Raw genomic sequence first — 22917 nt, forward strand, 5'->3', positions numbered from 1 at the left:
CATAGTGTTCAGATTCTAAGAAACCATAATTTGACTCCGTCTATTGCAATCGCCCATCTGCTCACGCGTCTCTGGCCGACTTTATTTTGACTTAACAATTTACCACTTTCAAAATCAAACAAATCTGGTGACTGGGAGATTCTGAGTCACGTGATTATACACTTTTACTGGTGCAAAGACAACCACTGTATAGATACCGACTAAAATCATGAACAAATGTCCTTGCCTGCGCAGAACCGATTTTTAGGTGTCAGAGTGACGTATCGACCGCGTGATTAGTAAATTAGTTGACGTTTGTGTCCCGCACTGTGTACGATGCGCAGTGTCATGCTCAGGAAGTTTGCCGTGATCTATACGCAAGTATTGAGTAGCCTAGTAGTAGAGACGTTAGATGTGATTTACGATTATGTCAGATAATAAATTGTATATACGTGTGTTATTTATATTTTTTTGTTCTGTAATTGTTAGTCTGTGCAAGTATTTCTTTTTTTAAATGTAACAGTCAAGATTTTATAACCAATACGTTATGGTTGTGTCGCACTTCTCAGGTAGCTGATACATTTTTCGATATTTAGACCAACTTAAAAAAAATAAAGCCTGTTTACTGAAAAAAAAGAAGCACATTTGTGTGAACAGGTTTCAAGTGCCTCATAAAAAGTATATGCATAATTAAATTAAATATATGATATCTCGTATACGAAATATGTATTTTCGAAGCCAATAAGAACGTATGTGTAGGCCGTCAAATAAAGCCTTATTATTAGTTTGACCTTAAATAATCTTGTATAACTTTAAAATTATTGCAATCGTTATTTTAATTTAGTTTATATCTAAGCAAGTCTTTGCTGTTTATCTCTATTTTCCGGTCTGAATAAATAATGACTTATGTTCAGAGTCTTTAATTTCCGACTAGCAAAATATTTATATACACAAACAATTGTTATGTAAGAGTTGGGAACCCTAATTATAATCCATTGTTAAAATGAATAAACACCCTTTGTATACATTAAAAAAAATTTTAATAACATGAACGGAAGTTACATCATTTTATTTGGTTTCAGACGTTGGCATGTCGGTGAAATCTCAAGACATGTCTGACGGAATGAACATTGTGTACGCAACAACACTCGATAACGTACCAGATATATTCAACATGCTGTCACAAAATAGTCAGGGCGTTCCAGAACTGGTCAATATCTTTTGTAACGACGAAACACTTTCTGGGCTATACAACGTAGTGCCTACGTCCCAAGATCTCCCTGAAGCGTTAGACGTAGTTTCGACCACGTGCCAAGAAACTGCTGATTTGCTAAACGTTATGTCCTCGCAAGAGGCTCAGGAAATACTGAATGTGGTAACAACATCACACCACGACTCGGACATGTACAATATTGTATCTAATCCTCACGACATTTCTGAAATCTATATAGAGTCTGCGCCGTATGATGCGTACAGCACCCTCCCACCAACTCAAACACCTGAATTGTACCAACCTATGTCATCTACATCTCAACTGGTTCCTGATGCATACACGCGTATGCTGTCTCAAGATTTTTGCCAAGTTTCGAACGTCTCCTGCTCTAGAATTGATTCTCAATCGATACCGGTGCCGACTTTGCTGGAAGTCCCTGCACTCACAAGTATTACTAAAAAACGATCCACTTCCAAGCCAATAGACAAGCATTCGAAAGCTCACAGGTCTTCTAATACTAAGGCTAATTCGAAAGATCACGCTAAACCTGCCGCACCCATCGCTATTGATTATTGTACTGATCCAGAAAAGGCTAAGAGTCAGCTTATTGAATTGCATAACGGGAAGAGGCTGTTGATTGTGAACGAGTATCCATATTACTTCAGACATGTATTGAAGACATCTCCGTTGAATCGTTGGTGTTGCAACAAAAATTCCTGCAATGCCTATGTTCATGCCACGCTCAATGATAATATTGTCGTTGCCTTCGGAGGTGAACGACACAAGCATCTACCGTCTAAATTCAAACAGCAAGAAAATGGAACATACATAAAGGTTTAAATTTAAAATTATACGATATCAATCATCAATGTTGTCATAAATGTGCAATCTCTCATAATTTATTAGATTTGTAAGAATATTTATTTTATATTGTTATAAATAGCTTTCCCTGTTATTGTTTTAACTATTTTCTAGTCACCTATGTAGTTGTCTGTCTAAAAGACTTTTTGAGGATCTCAATGTTTTAATTAAGGTTAGATATTATATCAGTATTGACAGTATCAGTATTAATATTACGTATAAGTGGTAGTTTTGACTTAAGAAATAAAAAAAACGGACTAAACTGGGTAATTAAGTACTTGATAATGTCGATTAACATCCAGCGTGGCGAGATATAAGTCTCTTACAGATACCAGCAAACTTCTTGAACATGAAACAAGGGAGTGGGGGAAAGTTTGCGCATCGTACACAGCGCGGGACACAAACGTCAACTGATTTACCAATCACGCGGTTGACACGTCACTCCCCCCCTCAGTGATACCTAAAAATCGATTCTGCGCAGGCAAGGACATTTGTTCAAGATGTTTGCCGGTATCTATACATTTGAGCGAATGTAATTAGCCATAAATTGTTGTTTTTAATTCAATTAATTGTCTATCTAGTCAAATAGTATTAAGGTATTTCAAATCTTTTGATGTGAAATTAAATATTATATCTCAAATTGCTCATTTCACTGTACCCTTATGAAAACTCATTGCACTCTTTAAACAGTCTGTGTCTCTTTCCGTCGAATTGTGTTTTCGCTGTGATGAAAAGAGACAATTAATACTTTAAAACTAAAGCTATGCTAAACGCCACTCGTTTTTACGCAACCACACTTAGCGGTTAGTTGAGTTCACGTTTTCTTTCGCCGGGTGTGATTCTTATAAAAATAACATAACATTACGTAACAAATAAAATTGTTCCTTAAAAAATCATTTATTTATTTTTGCACAAATAGAAAGTACGAAACAAATTACCATTCCTATTCCTTCGGTGTGTTGTTAAATCTACCTACTGTAGAGTATAAGAGAGTGCCAGTTCTTAAAAGGCCGGCAACACACTTACGAACCTTCTCCGGTATTACTTAACTTCAGGTATACAACACATATAACAGCCTATTACATAAAAAATATACATACTATAGGTAGATCTAGATTCTACATACTTCACTATATTTATGTATTTTATTGATTATCATGTGGATAATGTTTCATAATCCTTACCCAGTGTGTTTATTATAAAAATAATACATGGTGTTTTAAAAGGGTTCGCACTAAAAGCAGATTTTTTGTTCACTTTTTATGAATTACCGTAATGCTAAAACTTCTTTTTGTCGTAGGTGGCTGTAATCCTCTGGCGCTTGGACGAAGAGGAAGACAGATTTTCTATTACAAAGGTTATTCATTTTACAAGCAGAAGGATTTAAGCAAATGCGGAGCTTCCAGGTGGAGATGTACTCGCCATAGTAGAGCGAAGTGCACCGCCTATTTGCATTTGGATGACCAGCTTAAGGTCATATACGCACCTACAATATGCCATACCCATTATCCACCGTTTATGGCCAGGCCAAAAGTGGAAACGTTTTATATGTAACAATCACCTTGTCGCCTAATATCAAAATTCTCCTATATTAGCAAAGGATTTTAATCTAAGAATATAACGTCTCTACAAGTATTTATATATATAAGCTGCTTTATGTACCTCTGAATGCTGAACATACCTAGTTGTTAGCGAAATTTTAAGAATCGAGGCATTCATTCAACATTCGTATACAAATATCGTTTATCACTTATGTATTGGATTGTTTCGTTAAATTGCGTATTTATTGACGATTATATTTATAAATTTTGACTGATTTTTTGAAGTGAAATTAATTTATCTTATCCGTAAGTAGGTCTGTGATGGGTATAACAAATTGTAATTTACTTATATTCGAATAATATTGATTTAAGTATTTTAAAGCAATTTTAAAATTAGTTTTTATTTTTGTTTATAGCTATTAACTTTTCCGATATATTAAGTTTTAATTTAATGTATTAACATGGTAAGGAAATAGAATACATTTGAAAACAAAGTCTTTTTAATTAAAACTAATAATTTAATTTCGTATCGTATTGAATGAACGTCACTACAACAGTACTAAACATTAAGAATAATGAATAATAATATGTATATATAGAGGTAAAAAGATCTAATGAGTCTTAGATTATTCTGGTGTTAGCTAGCTAGTGCTAAGCATAGATGGAGCAATTTACAAAAAAATAGTTCTATAAATAATATTGACTTATTGCCATATGCAATAAATATAGTTCCATCAAGATATTACTTACGGTACATATGACATAACAAAATAATTTGTTTACAGGAAAAATTATAACGGTGGCCTCTGGCAAACAGCACTTCTACTATGAAGGTTGTACATACAGTACAATAAATAAATTATCGAGGGAGGGTTACACACGGTTTAGGTGTACGGGACAATATATGTCCAAACGATGTAACTCATACTTATCTGTTGACGGAGACCTCAACGTCGTGTCTCAGTCCTCGGCTGGTCACAATCACGAGAAACCCATACTAACACAAGTTAAAGGCATATATCATAGAGTCGGATTAAAACATAAGTTATTATGATTTACTTATTTAAAGATAATCTGTTTATAAGAGGCTTTCCTGGCAATTGATGAAAAAAACAATAAGTAACGAAATATGGAACAGTGGTGACTGTAGACAGGAATTATAATGGAACAAAATTTAACAAAGAACTGTTTTAAGAATAGACGCCAAGGCATTGTCGTTTAATTTTTTTGCGTTACGTTTGTTTGCAGACAATGATGAATTTTCATATTATCTCAGACTAGGAAAATAGCTTTAAGCACTTTTATGAATACTGTATAAACTATCCAGAGTTTCCGAGTTAAATAGTACAGAAGCCGGATTTCCGAAGTTTCGCTTTTTCTAAAGGACAAAGGAAATGACATAGATTCTAATGATTGTAAAACAAAAAATATTGATCCTACCGGAACGGAATGATATCGAGAATTGTGTTACATTGAACCCATTATATGCAACATCAATTAAGATTTAAAAGAAAAAAAACAGGCTAATATTAATACCTACTAAGGATATGAAACGCACGCTGTATTTTCCTTTGGTTGTGCTATTCTAGATGTGAGATTTTATTGTTATGCCTGTTGACAAACTCTTCAATCGAAGTATTATTATCAGGAAAAGCGAGCTCCTAATGGACATGAACCGTCCGTATCTTTAAGGATCGCAAAATTTTGGATCAAGTCATTGCTAGAAAAGTTTATTACTTTACAAATCGATTAATTCCAGTAACCAGGTGTATCTCTGAAACATAAGTTTTAAAATATGTATAAGGACTAAAACCAATACGTCGTATATATAAGGTAAATATTGTGTTTATTAGGAAAGCAATACAATTCGTGTATTTGATCATAATTAATACTCAAAGAAAGGTGTGGCAAGTGATTTGGTCGTAGGTAAGAAAGAAAAAGGAAAAGTAAAGAAATGTGAGAAAAATAAAAGAAAATGAGCTAAGAAAATATGAACGTAAAAAAGAGAGAAAACTCGTTAAAAGTATGGATGCTGGACAATTAAAAAGAAACAAAATAGTAGTAGTAGCAAATTATGTAGCTGCAGAATTGAGTGTTGAACGAGAGTTAATCAAAAGTGCAAAATATATTTTAAATAATTAAAAAATAAAACAGTTAATTCTGCAATATTATCGAGTAATAGACATAGAAGTCATTACAATTCGAAGGTTCGAATGTACATTTACTACCAGTTCCCGAATTAAGAGTGTAAGGCGGGCGAGAAATGGCTAGAAACTCATGTTACACTTGTTATCAATACACCAAAAATAAATATTTTGTTATTTATATGGCATTCTATTTTTTATAACTTAATCACGAATCTCTTCAATCGTTTAGGCTGTAGGTAAGTTCAGCTTTCGTTTAGACCTAGACTTTAATTATACGAAAAATTATCAGTGTCACTGCTGAGAGACGTATATAGCAAACAATTATTTACCGATACAGATGTTTCAGTGAATATATTTATGACCGCACGGGGCAAAGAGCGCTTGATCTACCAGAACTTTTCGTACTACAAGCAAAGTCGGACGCGAAATGGTTTCCGATGGGGTTGCACAAAGAATAGATGGCATAGATGTAAGGCGTTTCTTCATTTGGCTGATGACCTCACTATCATCAGGAGCAATATGGACCATACGCATCCACCGCTTAGTGAAATGAATCGAAAGGATTAGTTGCTTTTAAGTTGAATTTTGAGTCCTGTTCCGTGATAATTCGGGTTCAAAAATATTCTCCCAGATTAGATTAAGATGAAGCATTTTCCAATCCATACAGGTACTTCATTTAATAAATATATGAAGTTATTGTATAATTGATTTTGATTGAATAAAAATGTTTAAGTGGTACCACAAATATACACTAAACATATTATATAATTTAGTATATTATTTTACAATTACTATGTTCGTTAGTCAATGTTTATAACGTATTTAATAAATCACTCAAGTCTTGCATTTATTATTTGTTAAATATGTTCTGAAAGCGAATCGAGTAATTCATTATGTTAATTTAAAAGTTTGCTAGTAAGATTTTCGCCTAAATCAGGACGATTCGAGGATTTGTATAGGATTTGTAATTTTAAAATTATGCAAACATTTGCGGTTGTGTTTGAGACTGTGGGTGTGATATGAAAATATGAAAGTCGTGTACATAAAATCCTTGTGGCATCATGAGCTTCCGGTGTCAACAGGTTGTAAAAATGTGATATAGAACCTAGTCAGCTTGTCGAATTCTAGTCATTTTAGATCTAGTATAATTTATAAACACTGTACATTCTAGTCAATATAGTATATAGGTGGATAAATGCAATATTTGACCAACGGATAACGAGTGGTTTTTTAATGTAGACTTATAGAAACTTACATAATTAAGATGTTCAGTATAAATATAATATTTTATTCAAAAAGTTCGATATCAGTTTCTTATAACATTAAAATGTTTTAAAAAATCTGGTATAAATACAATAACCCAACAATAGATCTGACCGTATGTCATAAATAATTATATCAATGCTCATCGGGGCAGAAATTTTTGTGTGTCCGTTTCAGTGAATTATCCAAAACATAAGCCTAAGAAAAGTTCGTATCCTTCGATGATTCGTTATCCGTTAGTTTTACAGTTAATAATGTCCTGGGAATACATTTTTGTTATTTATTATGTATTAAATCATTCCATCACAAATATTATTTTAATAAAGAATTATTAATTTAATGTTTTTGAGTGTATATCATCATATATTGTCCTTATTGCTCGTTGTAGGTATGTAGGAGAGAAAAGGTATGTAAGAAAGTTGGTTGTGTTTTTGTATATCCCTATTCGGTTTAGTAGTTTAATACATTATTATATAGAGGACCTAAACAGTGCTCCGTCGGCGTGAGAAAATTTCATTTGTAGTCCAAAGGTACGGTACATTAGGCGTAATGAAGTTGGCTGTGTTTTAAAATCTCCCTACTTTTGAATACTTAATATATTTCGTATAAAAAAAGATATATAATTTTGTATGTACATATAGGGTACAGCAAAAACAAAATTTCTAACATACAAACACTACAAAATGAATTATTAAAAGCACTATTTAGATACAATTTTTTAACAGCCTTATAAAATCAACTAAGAAACCAAAATTATGACGATTTAACAACTATATGTTTATAGCACCCGTCTATAAATTTTAAATAAATCATTCCATTGTAGCTTATTATTTAAAACATCAAACACAATACTCGCGAGTTGCTTATCTTGCCGAAGCCGCGAACAATTATTTAGTATGAGGTTGTGTAATTGTTTAATCAATTACCGTCCAAAAATTGTAATTAAAAAGAACATTAAATCATCATATCAGAATGAGCCACGTATACTTAAATTGGGACGGCTGTCTGGTGGCATTTTTTGCTATAAAAAATAAAGATCTTTAGACCTTATAAAACAGAACTACGAACACTTTTAAAACAGCATTAAATCATAATCAATCATAAGTTGAGTAATACTATTTCCTAAATTGTAATGAGATTAGATGTCTGCTTCGTTTTTTTATTGGTTTGTCAATTACGTTATGAGTTTAAATTTGAATATAATTATTGTCTTGAGAATAGTGGAAGTTCTAGTTCTGTTACATATGGCAAGTGTCTTACGTAATTTGACATTGTGCAATATATAATAAATATTATTTATCGAATACAGATAAAATCAGTATTGTTTTAGACCACTAAGCAAATTGTATGGAAAAATGAGGCCAAGGTTTATTGAAGTGTCTTGTGAAGTTTATTTACGAAAATACATACACTATTACAGTACTAAGCCAATACGGTAATGTCGAAATTAAAAATGAAATATGTAATATTATATACATACTCGTAAGGTGCACAATGTCGCTACTGCAACTCACTCTCCGAACATATAAAGATATATATAGTGTTGGCGACAGGATTCAGTCTTTGTTGTTGGGAACCTGAGGTTCTGGCCCTTGGTATTACAAACGATCTTGGCTTTTGCCGACGCACATATCTTCTAGATACAAACAAACCGAGTTCTTGAAAAAGCACTTGGAATGCACCTCCCGCAAGACTTAGTAGATATGTATTAGGCTGATATGTATTAGGCTGATATGTATTAGGCTGATATGTATTAGGCTGATATGTATTAGGCTGATATGTATTAGGCTGATATGTATTAGGCTGATATGTATTAGGCTGATATGTATTAGGCTGATATGTATTAGGCTGATATGTATTAGGCTGATATGTATTAGACTGATATGTATTAGGCCGATATGTGTGTAATGTCGGTTACATTAAGGGACAGTAATATGATAGTTTTTGCTAGGATATTGGTTGGCATTGTCAACTTTCGCATACTCTGTAAATAGGAATATCTATCTGGCTTGACCGGATTTAGATTTAATTGTATTTTGTATAATAAAATCATTTTTGTTATTGGATTTCAGCGAAATTCATCAAGTTAGTGTCTGGCTCAACTTTACTCATGTATGGGAGGTACACATTTTCAAAGAGCGGTTCTATACGGAATGGGGGCCTCCGGTATTCCTGTTCCTCAGCACTAAAAAAACAATGCAAGGCACATATACACTTGTCTGCTAATAATGTTATTCTGAAAATTTATAACGAACATAGTCATGCACCTATCAAGTATATTAAAACTAAGAACGGCTATTTTAGGTTAACAGTGAATTCATGAAGTTTACACATAAACATAAACGTCGAAATTACTTTGGTTTGGTTAGGTTAGGTCTGCCTATAGTCGTGCCATAAAGTGGTAGAATGAATACAAAAGAAAACTGGCGATCGTTAACAAGTTCATCGTTGCAAGGCGCATCATACATTTTATTATTGAATAAAGCTATAAAAAAAACATCAGTTCTAAGATTTTTATTTTATCTTGATGGCGATCTTATTGACGCTAATTTGGTTTCATCATACAAAGTCTGAAAAGTAGACCTGTTAATAATGTAGTTTATCATCACATATAATTGTCTTTTATATATCAGTTTAATGCACACATCATATACATTTGTGGCTTTTTCATTCATTTTTTGATATCTCAGAATACGAGTATACCCAATAGTATGTTTTATTTTTATTTACTAACTGTAACTAACACTGATTTTATTTAAAAAAAATATTTACTTTATTTTAGCACACATGACATACCTAACACAGCAGGTGTAGTAAAAAAATTATAACGTAGTGCCGACTGGCGATCTTTTTCATAAAACCCTTACTAAAATTTATATTACATCTTTTAACTATTTACATCTGTGAACGTCAATATTAAATTTACTACCAGTTCCAACATCACGCAACACGGGTGACGTAGTTCTGGTTAACAAGGAAGTTGTATCGCAATCAATACATGCTTCAGTTGATATATTGAAACAAAATATAGTTAGAAACGTTTAGTTTAACGGATTAAAATATCAAAGTAGTCAAGTTACTTCAGCATATGTCTGCAGTTCCGTGTCCTCAAAATTGCTTACGTCAGCTTCGATAGAAAAGAGACAATTGAATAGTACTCAATATGTGTGTCTAGAATTCAAAATAAATGTCAGTAAAATTTTATATTTCAGCAGAATTAATAACAACGACCACGGGCGCAGTGTTGCTTAGATACGACGGTTACACGTTTTCGAAACGCAGTTCGAATAAAAAAGGAACCTCTAGATACACCTGCTCTTCTGGAATTACTAAATCTTGTAAAGCGGTAATTTTCCTTTCACCGGATAATACAATTTCGCTTATTCGTGGGGAACACAATCACACGCGTCCCAGATATCTAAAGACTGGAGCGTGCTATATTCGAATATAAGTAGGATCTAGCGATTCATCATCCCATTTGTCCCTTTCAGAAGAACGGTTTTGGCCATAACTCACTGATTAAGAAGATTGAGCTTTTTAACAAACGATCTAGGTCTGGATATCCATAGTTGCCCTCACATGTTATAATTAATTTTCCAATCATCACACTCAGTATACAAATGTTTTAAAATCCTTAATATGCTAAAACATGGTATTAAATTATAAATAAAAAAGAAAGGTCTTTAAGAAATTGTTTTTTTATTTATTTAAAGAAAAAATTTAAGGCGACCCTAAGTATATGTCGAGCGTAAATTCGGCCCCACATGGAGAGCTGTTTCCACCTCTGGGTGGGAGCTCCTCCTTGACCGCATTCAACGAAGAGCAGTTCGAATCGTCTATGACCAATCCTATTCCGAGCGGCTTGATCCCTTGGCATTGCGAAGAGATGTGGGGTCACTCTCCATCTTCTACCGCATCACCTCGACGTCCCAACTGAGCGTTTTTAAGGTAGCTTTTATCGCGCACCATATACAACTATGTGAAACCAGCTGATCACTGAAGTATATCCGAACCAATTCGACTTAGGGCCCTTCAAGAAAAGAGCGTAGAGCATTCGCGAGTCATTGAGAGCGTCCTTGGGAGATCACGTGATTGCCCGTCTGCGTCCTGTAAAGAAAAATGTCTTACTGCCAATGATGCCACAAATTTTAAGAGTTAATGTAATCTGTTTCAGCACAATTTATAAGAACGATAAATGGTGCAAGGCTACTTGTTTACAACGGTTATACCTTTGGAAAATCTAATATTCTCGCGAATGGTGCTGCAAGATACAGATGCACAAAACGGGGAGAGTGCAAAGCGTTTATACGCGTTACAGCTGATGAGATAATTTGTAAAGTATCTGAGAATCACAACCATTCGCCAACGCGGTATAATTATACACACAAAGGCTACATTCGTATCTAATTTGTGTTATTTAAAAAGTGTTTGTAAATAAAGGAATTTACTAAACTATTTTCTTATTCCATGGTAATTACAACTTAAAGGTACACGACATCCGTCTGCATATGCTCAAGGACGTTACGTCTATACGTAACGGTACCTTTTAGATTATGCAATTTTCATGTAGTTCTATTTTATGTTGCAACTTTGAAATCGGAATTGCTAATGTGTCTGTCCAAGCTAACTAGCTCAATTAGCCGTTCATTCGATCATCTATGCTCATAGTGATGATAGAAGTCATAAGGGCGATTCGTCGGAAAAGCATCACTTTTACGCAGATTGCGAGGCTGTAGGGACAATATCCTCAGTACAATAGATATCTGTAATCGCAAATTGTTAGGCATTTTGTACGTACGCTTGTCGGCTCTGGGAGAAATGCGTTACGTGTACGTTTATATACTTTATTTTTATGTTGTTGATGTTGGAACTAAAATTAATTTAGTGTTTCTTACAAAAATGATCTGTATTATCTATTTGGAATAAATTATTACTATATATAAAACAGTAACAAGCGGTCTGAATGATTTTTAGCCAGTGTGCCTAGTTCATTTCTATTTAGTAACACTTTACAAATTACAAACAGTAACATTTTGAAGATTTTTTTTTTCATGTCAGGTATTTTTTTTAGTAAATTAGGTTTGACTTAAATTACTTATTAGTCTTATGTAAGGATAGATCATAATGTTTGGAACTGTCGCTTTTTTCAATTACGAGTCCCTGAACTTAACTGTGCGCCGCAAAATTGTCCCGTAATCAGAAACTGCGCGAAAATTTGAGTAATGTAAAAAAACGTGCCAAGAGTTTCATTATTATTGGAAATAGTCACGAGCTATATTGAAACGAATTTGTTCTTCTGATAAATATAAAACTAAACATTTTGGGTACCTATATTTTGTGATTCTTAACTTTTTAAGCCAGCTAGCTACTTTTTATTAATAAATAACTTTAAAAAAAGTTTTTTTTTTTCATTGACTACTTATTATTTGACCTGAATGAAACCAATGTCCCGTTTTGACTCAAATAATAAATGGTGACTTTAACTTATGTATAGAAAAAACATGTCAGATTCTGGTCTGGTCATAAGGTCCCTACGAATGGCGTAAGTGTTAACCAGCCTTAATTAAAGGTTAAACGGCACTGTTTAGGAGCTAGCTTGAGGCTAAGCTACATTGAACGGGTAATAAAGTTGGTTGGCTGCGAGATATCTACCCATTTCCATTCCTTATTATGCCTCTTTGAGCAGTGTTAACTTAAAAAAAATAGTGCGTATACTAGTGTACACACGTAAGAAGTGAAACTTCTTTATGACCTTATTTGTCGAAAAATGATCTACTATATGCAACTTTACAGAAATTGCTTAAATAAAGTTAAACTTTAACAAAAGGCTTGTATTATCATAGACATGAATACAAATAATACAATTATTTCATTTTACCTTATTACTACTAAGATTATTACAGAATTTCTATAATTGTAATAGAATTATTACCATCGTTGTGATCGTTGTTATAATTTTTTGTTATTAATAGCTTCGAACCTCTTAGAATCAACCGTGTTAGGGACAAGAAAAAGATGGTGATTAATGGAAAATTTGGCACGTAACTGAAAAATGTGAAAGCCCATAAAGTTTCACTTCAACAACAATTCATGGCTTAAGCGCTGTGTGAAAGCTTATTATTTGATTTTTAGTCTATTGAATTTATTTTCAGTTCGCTTCTTTAAAAAACCATGCGGAAGTCATGTTCTGATCTACAACAACCATACGTATACGAGGAGTGGAACCGTTCGTAGAGATGGCTCTACTCGCTATGTTTGTTCAAAATACTACTCAATAAAGTGCAAAGCATTCCTACATATGAAGAGAAATAATAAAGTTTATATTGAGCCCTCAGAACATAACCACGATCCACCGATTTATATAATTAAAAATGATATTATTCATATAGTGCGAAGGTAGCTTAGACCGAATTTATATAATTAAGATTTATTATTATACTATATAAAGCTGGATTGACTTTTATTTCGAGGGGAATGGGATTGAGAGTGTTTTTGACGTTTTCCTATAGACTCTAGTCTGAAGCTTCGAAATTAATTTCAACAGCCTACCTAAACGATGACTTTTAGCGCGAAAAGTAAGGCGGTAGACCAAAAACTTAAAAACAAGATGACCGCCAAAGTCGCCATGTGTGTAGCTGAAATTAGGTAAGGCGTCTTCTATTTCGAGAACTTTGGAAAATTGGTGTAAAATAAGAGTTTTTTATTTACGTATTAGAGCATTTGACATTCGCTCGAACTGTGAAGGAAAACATCGTGAGGAAACCGGCTTGCCTTAAACTCATAAAAAGGCTACTTATTAGATTAACTCATAATCATGAAACAGATATGTAAATCTGAGGCCCAGACCTAAAAAGTTTGTAGCGCCATTGATTTTTTTATTTACGCAATTGAATTATCAAGAACTGAACAACATGCTTTGAATCTTTGTCTTCTTCCTTGTGCAAATAACTAAAAGCAATTACTTAAAATTACGTACTGTTTTGTATTAAGAAATTAAGGCCAACATAAAACCTTTTTTTGGTAAAACCTGAGTGTTTCCCAACGAATTTATTAAAATTATTTGTTGAATTTGAATTTTAGTATTTCATTGTGTTTTGAGACTTTAATTACTGTGTTTCATAATTTCTTCCTAAAACCTATCGTTTAAAAACAATGAAAAAAAATTTTAATATCAAAAATAATGTATACACGGTCAAAAAATGATTGGAAAAGACTGCGACTGTCATCAGCCGCGTTAAACACTGTGTTTTTAGAAAGTCATTAAAACAAGATCTGTCTAAAAAAAAATCTGTATGAAGATTTGTATTTGCTCTTAAGGCGAGATTGTGACTGACGAATGTAAATGCAACTGTAAGTATTATTCCGGTATTAGTACCGGATGCTACTTATTGATAATTCTAATGTCTAGAGATCGCCCGGTCATCTTTATTATTCAGTTCGGGCTACGAGGTACTGAGCTTAAAGCTGAGACTGGATCTGATGCTTTTTTAAACAAACAAAATAAAAGCGTTTCTAAATGTTGCCTTCGACTAACTTGTCATAATTTTTCTAGCACAATTCTGTAAGAAACTCAATGGAAAAGAGATGTTGATTTACTATGGCTATACGTTTTATAAACATAAGAAAATGGCTAATGGATATCGTTATACGTGCTCAAAGGTGACATCCCAAAAGTGCAGAGCATACCTTCATATAACGAACAATCATGAAGTATCTAAAGTGATTTCAGAACATAATCACAGTCCACCGAAATATATTTTAAAGGAAGATGTAATCCATGTTATCGGTTAATTGAGTATAAATAAAAATTTAATGATTAAAAAAGTTTGTTTATGGTTCAGTAAATAGTTATCATAGCAATGTTGGCCTAATAGTTTCAGCGTGCAACCCTCATCCCTGAGGATGTAGGTTCGAGACCCGGCTGTGCACCATTGGACTTGTGCGCATTTAGCTGGAAAACATCGTGAGGAAACCGGCTTGCCTTAGAGCCAAAAAGTCGAAGTCCACCAAATGATCATGAAGCTCTTGGAATCTTAAACCATAGAACATGTCACTCACATTGCCGTTCACATGCACTTTATCATTCGCCTTAGGGTCCTTTAAGAACGGAGCGTATCCATTCCTAAAAGGGCGTTAACGCACTTGCGAGCCCTCTGGCATTATCACTCACATTGCCGCGCACTTTCACTATACCATTCGACTTAGGGTCCTTCAAGAAAAGAGCGTATCCATTTCTAAAAGGCCGGAAACGGGCTCGCGAGCCTCCTGGCAATGTCACTCACATTGCCGCGCACTTTCACTGTACCATTCGACTTAGGGTCCTTCAAGAAAAGAGCGTACCTATTCCTAAAAGGCCGTTAACGCACTTGTGAGGCCTCTGGCAATGTCACTCACATTGCCGCGCACTTTCACTGTACCATTCGACTTAGGGTCCTTCAACAAAAGAGCGTACCCATTCCTAAAGGGCCGTTAACGCACTTGCGAGCCCTCTGGCATTGATAGCGTCCATGCACGGCGGTATTTAACATCAGGTGAGCCTCCTGGCCCTTTGCCTCCTATTACATACAAAAATTCTGTTCCGTTATATATATTTTGATTATGTTTCAGCGTGCTTTTATAAGAAATACAACGGAAAGAGCGTTATCTTGTATGGCGGTAATACGTTTTACAAACACAGAAAGATGTGCCAGGGATTCCGGTATCCATGTTCCAAAGTGAACTCTGAAAGATGTAAAGCTTATCTTCACGTAACCAACGATTTAAGAATATCAAAGATGTCCCTAAAGCACAGTCATGATCCGCCGAAAATTATTATCAAAAATGATGTGATACACATTATTTGATATTTTTAACACAGACAAATTTAAAATATAAAATACAATCGTAAATGATTTTAAAACGTAGTTTCCTTTGCGTTAGCGGCTTCAGCGTGTGACTCAACCCAGAGATCGTAGGTTTGAACCCCGAGTGTGCACCAATTTCTTTCTGTGCGTATTTAACATTCGATCGAACGGCGAAGGACTTCTTAGCGATAACCCGTTGCATAGCTTATAATTTTTATGTATTATGTTATTTGTTTTTGTATAAATGTAATGAAGTGCAAATAAATAAAACAAAAAGGTTGAAGCCACTGATAAAATTGGTATTGGTACCGTAAATGAATGTGGATGAATCATTATTATTATTTTTCATCTAACTAGTGTATTATTTAAAACATTACAGCTCGATTTTATATAAAGCCAGGCGGAAGAAAGGTTCTGCTGTACAATGGCTATACGTACTTTAGAAGAGAACTGCTCAGTAACAAAAACCAGCGATTTCTTTGCTCTAAAACAAGATTATCAAATTGCAAGGCGTATCTTCATATTACAAAAGATCTACATGTTGCCAAGGAATGCGGTTGTCATAATCATGACCCGCCGAACTATGTTATAAAGAACGGTCAAATTATTTTCTTTTAAGTGTATACCGGCAAAAAAATGTTTACCTACGAAGGCGCATAGCTGTATAATAAACTACCCACATATATAAAAAATATTACTTCTTTCAATTCGAAGCGAAGCTAAGTGAATATGTTAGACAAAATTACTTTTAAATTCTTATTTTTTTATTCATGTGTTTGGGTACTTTTACTTTTAAGTTTAAGTTTTATTGTGATTATTTTAGGAACGACTACAATGTTATGTTAATCTAAACTATTATTCTCATGTAAGTGACATTTTTTTTTTTGAGAAATATAGTCGTTAAACCTATACCTAATATATTGTATATCTCATAACTAGGTATACTTTGACGCGTGACCTAGATTCAAAGAAGTTCATTCTCATTACGTACATATACACTTGACAAAAAAATTAGTACATAAAAAGTAAAAATGCCACTGTCGTACGCAGTTAAATGCAATAGAGTCCATCTCTACCAAAACAACATCGCAGGCGAACTGGGTCCACTTAGATTATTTCCCTTATCTCAGGAGGCTTGTAAAAACTCACTCCGAAATATGTAGTTTATATTTTACGACCGTATTCACTTTTGATTTTAGGTATCTACCTAATCTATCCTATATGATCATATAATCCTCTATCTATCTAGATATGATTACTGTTGTGCCCTCAATATTAAAGAATATGGTAGCACACTTGCCCCGATCTTTATACAGTATACTATGGGCTCCTTTAAGCGGATGAAAAGGTATCTCAGGTGGAGTTGTGGCCAGACGTCTGTCTAGTTCTGTATAAAAACCACCTATATCTATAATTTTGTTATTCCTGTTTGAGGCCCACTTCAGCTAATATCCAGATCCTGTAGCATTGTTTTGTATTTGTGAGAACCACACCAATTTTTTAAATAAATTTTAGATATATTTTCTGTTGTGTTATACAATTATTATACGAAAGTGTGAATACTATTATGTCAAACATTTCGTTACTTGAATGAATTGTTTTTTTTTCTTCTTTTATTTTATAAAACCCCTTGCCATTTTTTTAAAACTTATCCAGTATTTATACGCCTTTTTAAAGACCAATAGTTTTTTTTTTTCAATTATATAAAAATCATCACGAAAAGTATTCCCAACAGAAGGTAAACGAAAAGAAGAAATATAAGAATAAAAAAAGAGAAGGAAACTACTTAGACCAAATGACACCCAGAAAAAAACGAGGGATAAGGCAAAACGGCGTTTAATTCTTCAACATATGAAGAATGCTCCCGTAACCATACCTAGTTTGGACAACGAAAATATATTAATATATGAACATATTAATCAACGAGCTCACGTGGAATAACAAATATCGATCCAGGCTAGGCGAGCTGATGATTAAAAACATCTGCCTGTTTTTAATCATATATTTGCTAAGCTTAAATGTTACAAAAAAAGACTTCAAAGATACAAAGAACAAAATAATATGGAGTCCTAAAAAGACCAGGCATAAAGCTAAACGCGTTGTGATATTATGACGGATACTGTCGAGAAAAAAAAATTGTGCGGAGAAGTTCTTTCTCAACAATTAAGAGAAAAAATTTTCGGATTTTTCGACTTCAAAAATAGAAAAGTCTGTTTCAGAGATTGCTAGATGGTAAACTGGTTTCAAATATCGAGTTTTAGAAGAGGAAAAACCCTCTAATTTTGATAAACAAAATATTCAAGTAAGTTTATTTTACTTTAGAAAAATATGTTACTTTTGTGATATTATGTATTTTTGTTTTCTAAGTTTAAATCCTAATTGAAGTTACTGAAAAAAGGACTGTACGAAAGTTCAAGTCTGAATTTTTATATTAATTATAAACTATCATTATAACAATTTAGTGAGTAATTAAAGATGTTTCTCTGTGGAATCCTGCCCTGGCCTTCATGTCTCCAAAGATCGTATTCGTAGTGATCACTTTTGTGCGGTATGAGTTACAGTAACAGTTACAGTTAATATAAAATCATAAAGAATTCTATTTACAAAAACAATATAAAATAAATCGGTGGCGCTACAACCGTTATAGGCCTCAGATTTTTGTTTCATGATGATCAATATCGAAGAAGGTAATCAACCGCCTATGCCTGACACACGCCGTCAACTTTTTTGCTCTAAGTCAAGCCGGTTTCCTCACGATAAGGAAGGAAAACACCTTTACCGTTTGAACTAATAAAATACATAGTCAGTCCATTGGTGCACAGCCGGGATTCTAAGACCTCAGTCGAATGTTGAAGCCACTAGGCCAAAACTCTTCCATCATATTATATAAAGACTACAGTTGACTTGATGGTGTTGTAGGCTTGACTTAAGAGGTTTATACGCAAACAAGCAAATATTACATAATATTAATGATAAATAGGCACTAGATATAGGTGTGAAATAAAATGGAATGGATTGGAGACCCTTATTGAAGTAGACTTTGAGAGAAATTGGCTGTGCCAAAAATTTATCTGGAATTGTATAGGAGAAACACCTTTTGTATGTCAATCAAGGTTTATAATAATTTACCAAAAACGTTCAAAGATCTTTCTACTACAGTTTTTATCAATCGACTTAGAGTACTACTTTTGAAAAATTATTTGAGTGAAACATTGTAAGTAAACGTTATATATTTTATCACTTCAAATAATATGAGAATTCACGATAATGATATGACTCATATCAAAAAATAATTTCACGACTAATTTGCACGCCATTATATGTTGGAGAAAGTGCGAACTTTAGATCGTACCACCATAATATTTTGGTACCATATTCTTACAAATAAATATATTAACAGTTTACTATATAAAAGTTGTTATAAGATTTCTCTCTACAAACGACAGCTCTGAGCTGTGCGTCGTGGTCAAGGAAACATCTAAACCCGACAATGTGTTTCCACTGGTTTCTGTCCAGCGCCTCTCTTATGACAGTTGATCTTGATCTGACTTGATCGGTCTATCTGGTTATATAGTATATAATAAAATAGTATTTTTTTCAGTGAAATTTTACAGAAAAATGAACGGGGCAACTCTACTTATTCACAATGGTTACACGTTTTGCAAAAAAGCAGATCTCCAAAACCAAAACCAACGTTACATATGTTCCAAAACAATCTGTTCGAAATGTAAGGCATACCTTCATATTACGAAGGATCTGCTGATTTCAAAGGAATGCCGAAGTCACACTCACCCCCGGCCGAAATATATTTTAAAAGATGATGTTATTATTATGTTGTAATGATATATATTTTGGCCACGAAAGCTATAGACCTAGTGATTATCGTACTTAGAGAAGATATTTGGTTACTTATAAGAGTATCCGGGATTATACAGGATTTCAAATTAATACGATATAAATGTTAAAGTCACTTTACACTTCTTTGCTTACCGCCAATTATAAGGATCGCGACCAATGCGCACAGAATTCAGATTGGAATCAATTTCAAACGCAATTAAATTGAAAATTAAAAAGGAATTAGTTAGTTCACAACCATTAAAGCCACCGTGGCATGTTATGATAATTATATATATTATATAGTACGAGATCCCGCTACTGCGTTCTTCGGTTATTTGATAAAAACCAAAATTTTATGTGTATTTATAATTTGGAGATTTTATATCTACCGAGTTGCCTATCAAAATTTGAACGCTATATTCCTGCAGCCGGATCTTAGAATATTACTCAAATATATACCTATGTATGTAACAATAATGTAAAAAATATAATATAAGTTACTTATAGGCTACGAAGCAGTTGTTCTGAGCTTTGCAGCTGAGTTTCATCATCGGACGTCTAGGCAGACACCGAAATGCTAAATATTTATTATGCTTGTAATTATAAAGATGAACTTAGGTTAAGTTTATTTTGAAGAAATAAAGATTATATTTTAAAAAAAAACTGAATTTTTCAATAATACATAACCATACTTAAAAGGCTGGCAAGGCAGCCTGTCTGTCAATGAATGTCCATGGGTATAGTCGACACATTCAAACATTAGCGGTGAGCAACCGATCAGGTTCAATATGGGAGTCAAGGAACTAGCGTGTCTGTGGTTGATGCAGAAAATAAAGAAAATGCAGTATTGGGTGCATCCATTATTAAGGGATCTGGAGGACTGACACATGACCAATTTTTAACTCTATATCCCAATTTAAGAATGTTTAAGAGATTTTTTTTAATATTTTAGAATGTCAATAAAATCTTTTGATAAATTCACACACATATGACACTTGACAATTAATATCAGTTAAGCCCGTTTGCGGTTATTAATACGAACTATTAAAGGTTGTTTAATACGATCAAATATCTCCCACCTTGCTTGAGTGGTGACATATGAGTAGTTCAGATCAAGTTTCAAGAGGCTACCCTTACAGCTCCTTAATTTATCAAAGCCTTAGAGAATTAATAACGTTAACCTCGGATTGTACTGAATTTCTACACATTTAAATACAATTATTATTGGACCAAAATGAGTTCAAATAGGGGCATTCATTTCCCCCACAGGAAGTATTAAATATAAAACTAATTTTATTAAACTAAATATGTCTAAAATAACATTAAATTGAAAAAAACTTGCATTTAACCATGGCCCATGTTTGAAATCCTTATTTTATAATTTCTCGATTGCTAAACAAAGACGACATGATTTTAATATCAATTCCCTGCCACCATTAACACGGTAAAATCCGTAGTAAAGCAACTAGTACGAGGCCTCGCCGTTCTAATGTTTTAAAGTATGCTATGAAGTTCGTCTAATAAAACCTTTGTTTCGTCCAAATCGCCAGTCATTTAGTTGCGGCCAGGCTGTCTTCGCAGGCTGTGTCTGCCGTCAGCCTGGGTTAGACAACGTCTCACTTTGGTACGTATTATTAAATAGTATTTAATATAATCTTAAATAATGATGACATAATATTGTGATACTTGCGATATTCATTGATAATATTAAATTAGATACGAAGTTTATATATTTGATAAGTTTGGCAAAAGACGTTACAAATCTTACTTCCCTGTCTTTACACGGACAGGGGAGTGAGATTTAAATTAATGATAGCTTTTATTTATAATAGTGATTACTATTTTTCATGTTTGTTTAAAAAAAAACACTTTTAGGCAATACACGATATTTAATGTAGATTTACAATTCACATATTTGATATTGAAAAAAACTTTTTCTTACAGAATTCCAGCCAAAGAAAACGCCCCGAAATAGAGAAGAAATGTTAAAGAGGAAACGTGAAAATGAAAGAAAACGCTACGCCAGAATAAAGAACGACCTGATAAAATTGGCTGCTTATAAAGAAAAAGATAGACGAAAATATTTAAAGGCAAGATCTGCGGGCTTAGTAAAAACAATAAACGAAATGACAGAACCTGAAAAACGAAAATGTAGAAGGTCCTGGACTGGAAATACTATAAGACAAAATGTGCTAAAGACCACCCTGAAAATTTATTGAGTGCTAATATAACGAGTATGCGCTCACATTATACATATTATCAAGATACCTAAAATGTGTTTTTTTTTTCAAATTGGTTAGGGGGACAAACTAGCCTACGGGACGCCCAAAAAGGCCTGTCATCACAGTCACTAAAATTGGTGTCCATACCATATTAGTGGGTGCGTCAACAGACTCGGCGTTATCACGAAGCTGACTGGATTGGTAGTAAATTCTCTAGTCACTGTTTTTATCAAATTGTTTTTTTTTTGTGGTTGCTTGTATAATTTTCTCCCTTTCTAGCTTGCTTATGTTCCAATATAATGTATGTGTATGTGTGTAAAATTTGTGATATGATATTTTCTTGTATAGTTTTATGCACACACGTTGTTTTTGAAATTATAAACAAAAATAAAGCAAATAAAATAAAAATAAATTGTTCTGTAAACTACATAATTTATTAACTATTTAAAAATTGCTTGGCAGCTGGACCAATTCGAGTATTTTTGGTTGAACTCTTTAATAGGAAAATTTTTATTGGAAAAATTAAAAAAAAAAACGATTTATTTCGTATTTGTGTTTTGTTCCATATGTAGTAGCTATTAAAAGTCAACTCATTAATTTCAATTAGGCCTATTAAAGAAGCATTTTTGAATGTCACAATTAGAAGTTGAAGATATTCACAAAAAATGACTAGACTTCCTAAAAGAAGTTTCATAAAATTTTTCCAATATCTGACACTTGAGGTACGGGACCTTATGAAGATAAACATTTTAAAATTGTGAGTACACTTTAGTGTTAAATTTGTTAAGTTAGCTGGGAACACACTCAGCTATATACTTCTTAACAATTATTCTTTTATTTAATTTTATTATTTATTTATTTAATTTACATTTTTTTCTTCATTACTTACACTGCTAACTTTTACTACTATGATTATTATTATTATTATTTATTTTTATTTTTGATTATTGTTATTTTATGTGTTTCTATGTGTGTGTTTTGTTAGTAATTAATGTTATGTCTATGTCTATT

General features: G+C 33.2%; 1 protein-coding gene and 1 long non-coding RNA gene across 2 annotated transcripts; both read left to right on the forward strand.

Annotated features, from left to right (window-relative positions):
- The first annotated feature begins 1065 nt into the window (after positions 1 to 1065).
- Positions 1066 to 3915, forward strand: LOC123709071. Its single transcript, XM_045660170.1, has 2 exons — positions 1066 to 2026; positions 3354 to 3915. The coding sequence occupies exons 1-2, from the start codon at positions 1070 to 1072 to the stop codon at positions 3438 to 3440; spliced, it is 1044 nt and encodes a 347-aa protein (XP_045516126.1). The 5' UTR covers positions 1066 to 1069; the 3' UTR covers positions 3441 to 3915.
- Positions 3916 to 21252: 17337 nt separating this feature from the next.
- Positions 21253 to 22135, forward strand: LOC123708736. The gene is made up of 2 exons (XR_006753650.1): positions 21253 to 21308; positions 21629 to 22135. It is a non-coding gene; the product is annotated as an uncharacterized LOC123708736 (long non-coding RNA).
- Positions 22136 to 22917: the final 782 nt, after the last annotated feature.

This window comes from Pieris brassicae, chromosome 4, assembly GCF_905147105.1.
Source record: "Pieris brassicae chromosome 4, ilPieBrab1.1, whole genome shotgun sequence".
Taxonomy (NCBI): domain Eukaryota; kingdom Metazoa; phylum Arthropoda; class Insecta; order Lepidoptera; family Pieridae; genus Pieris; species Pieris brassicae.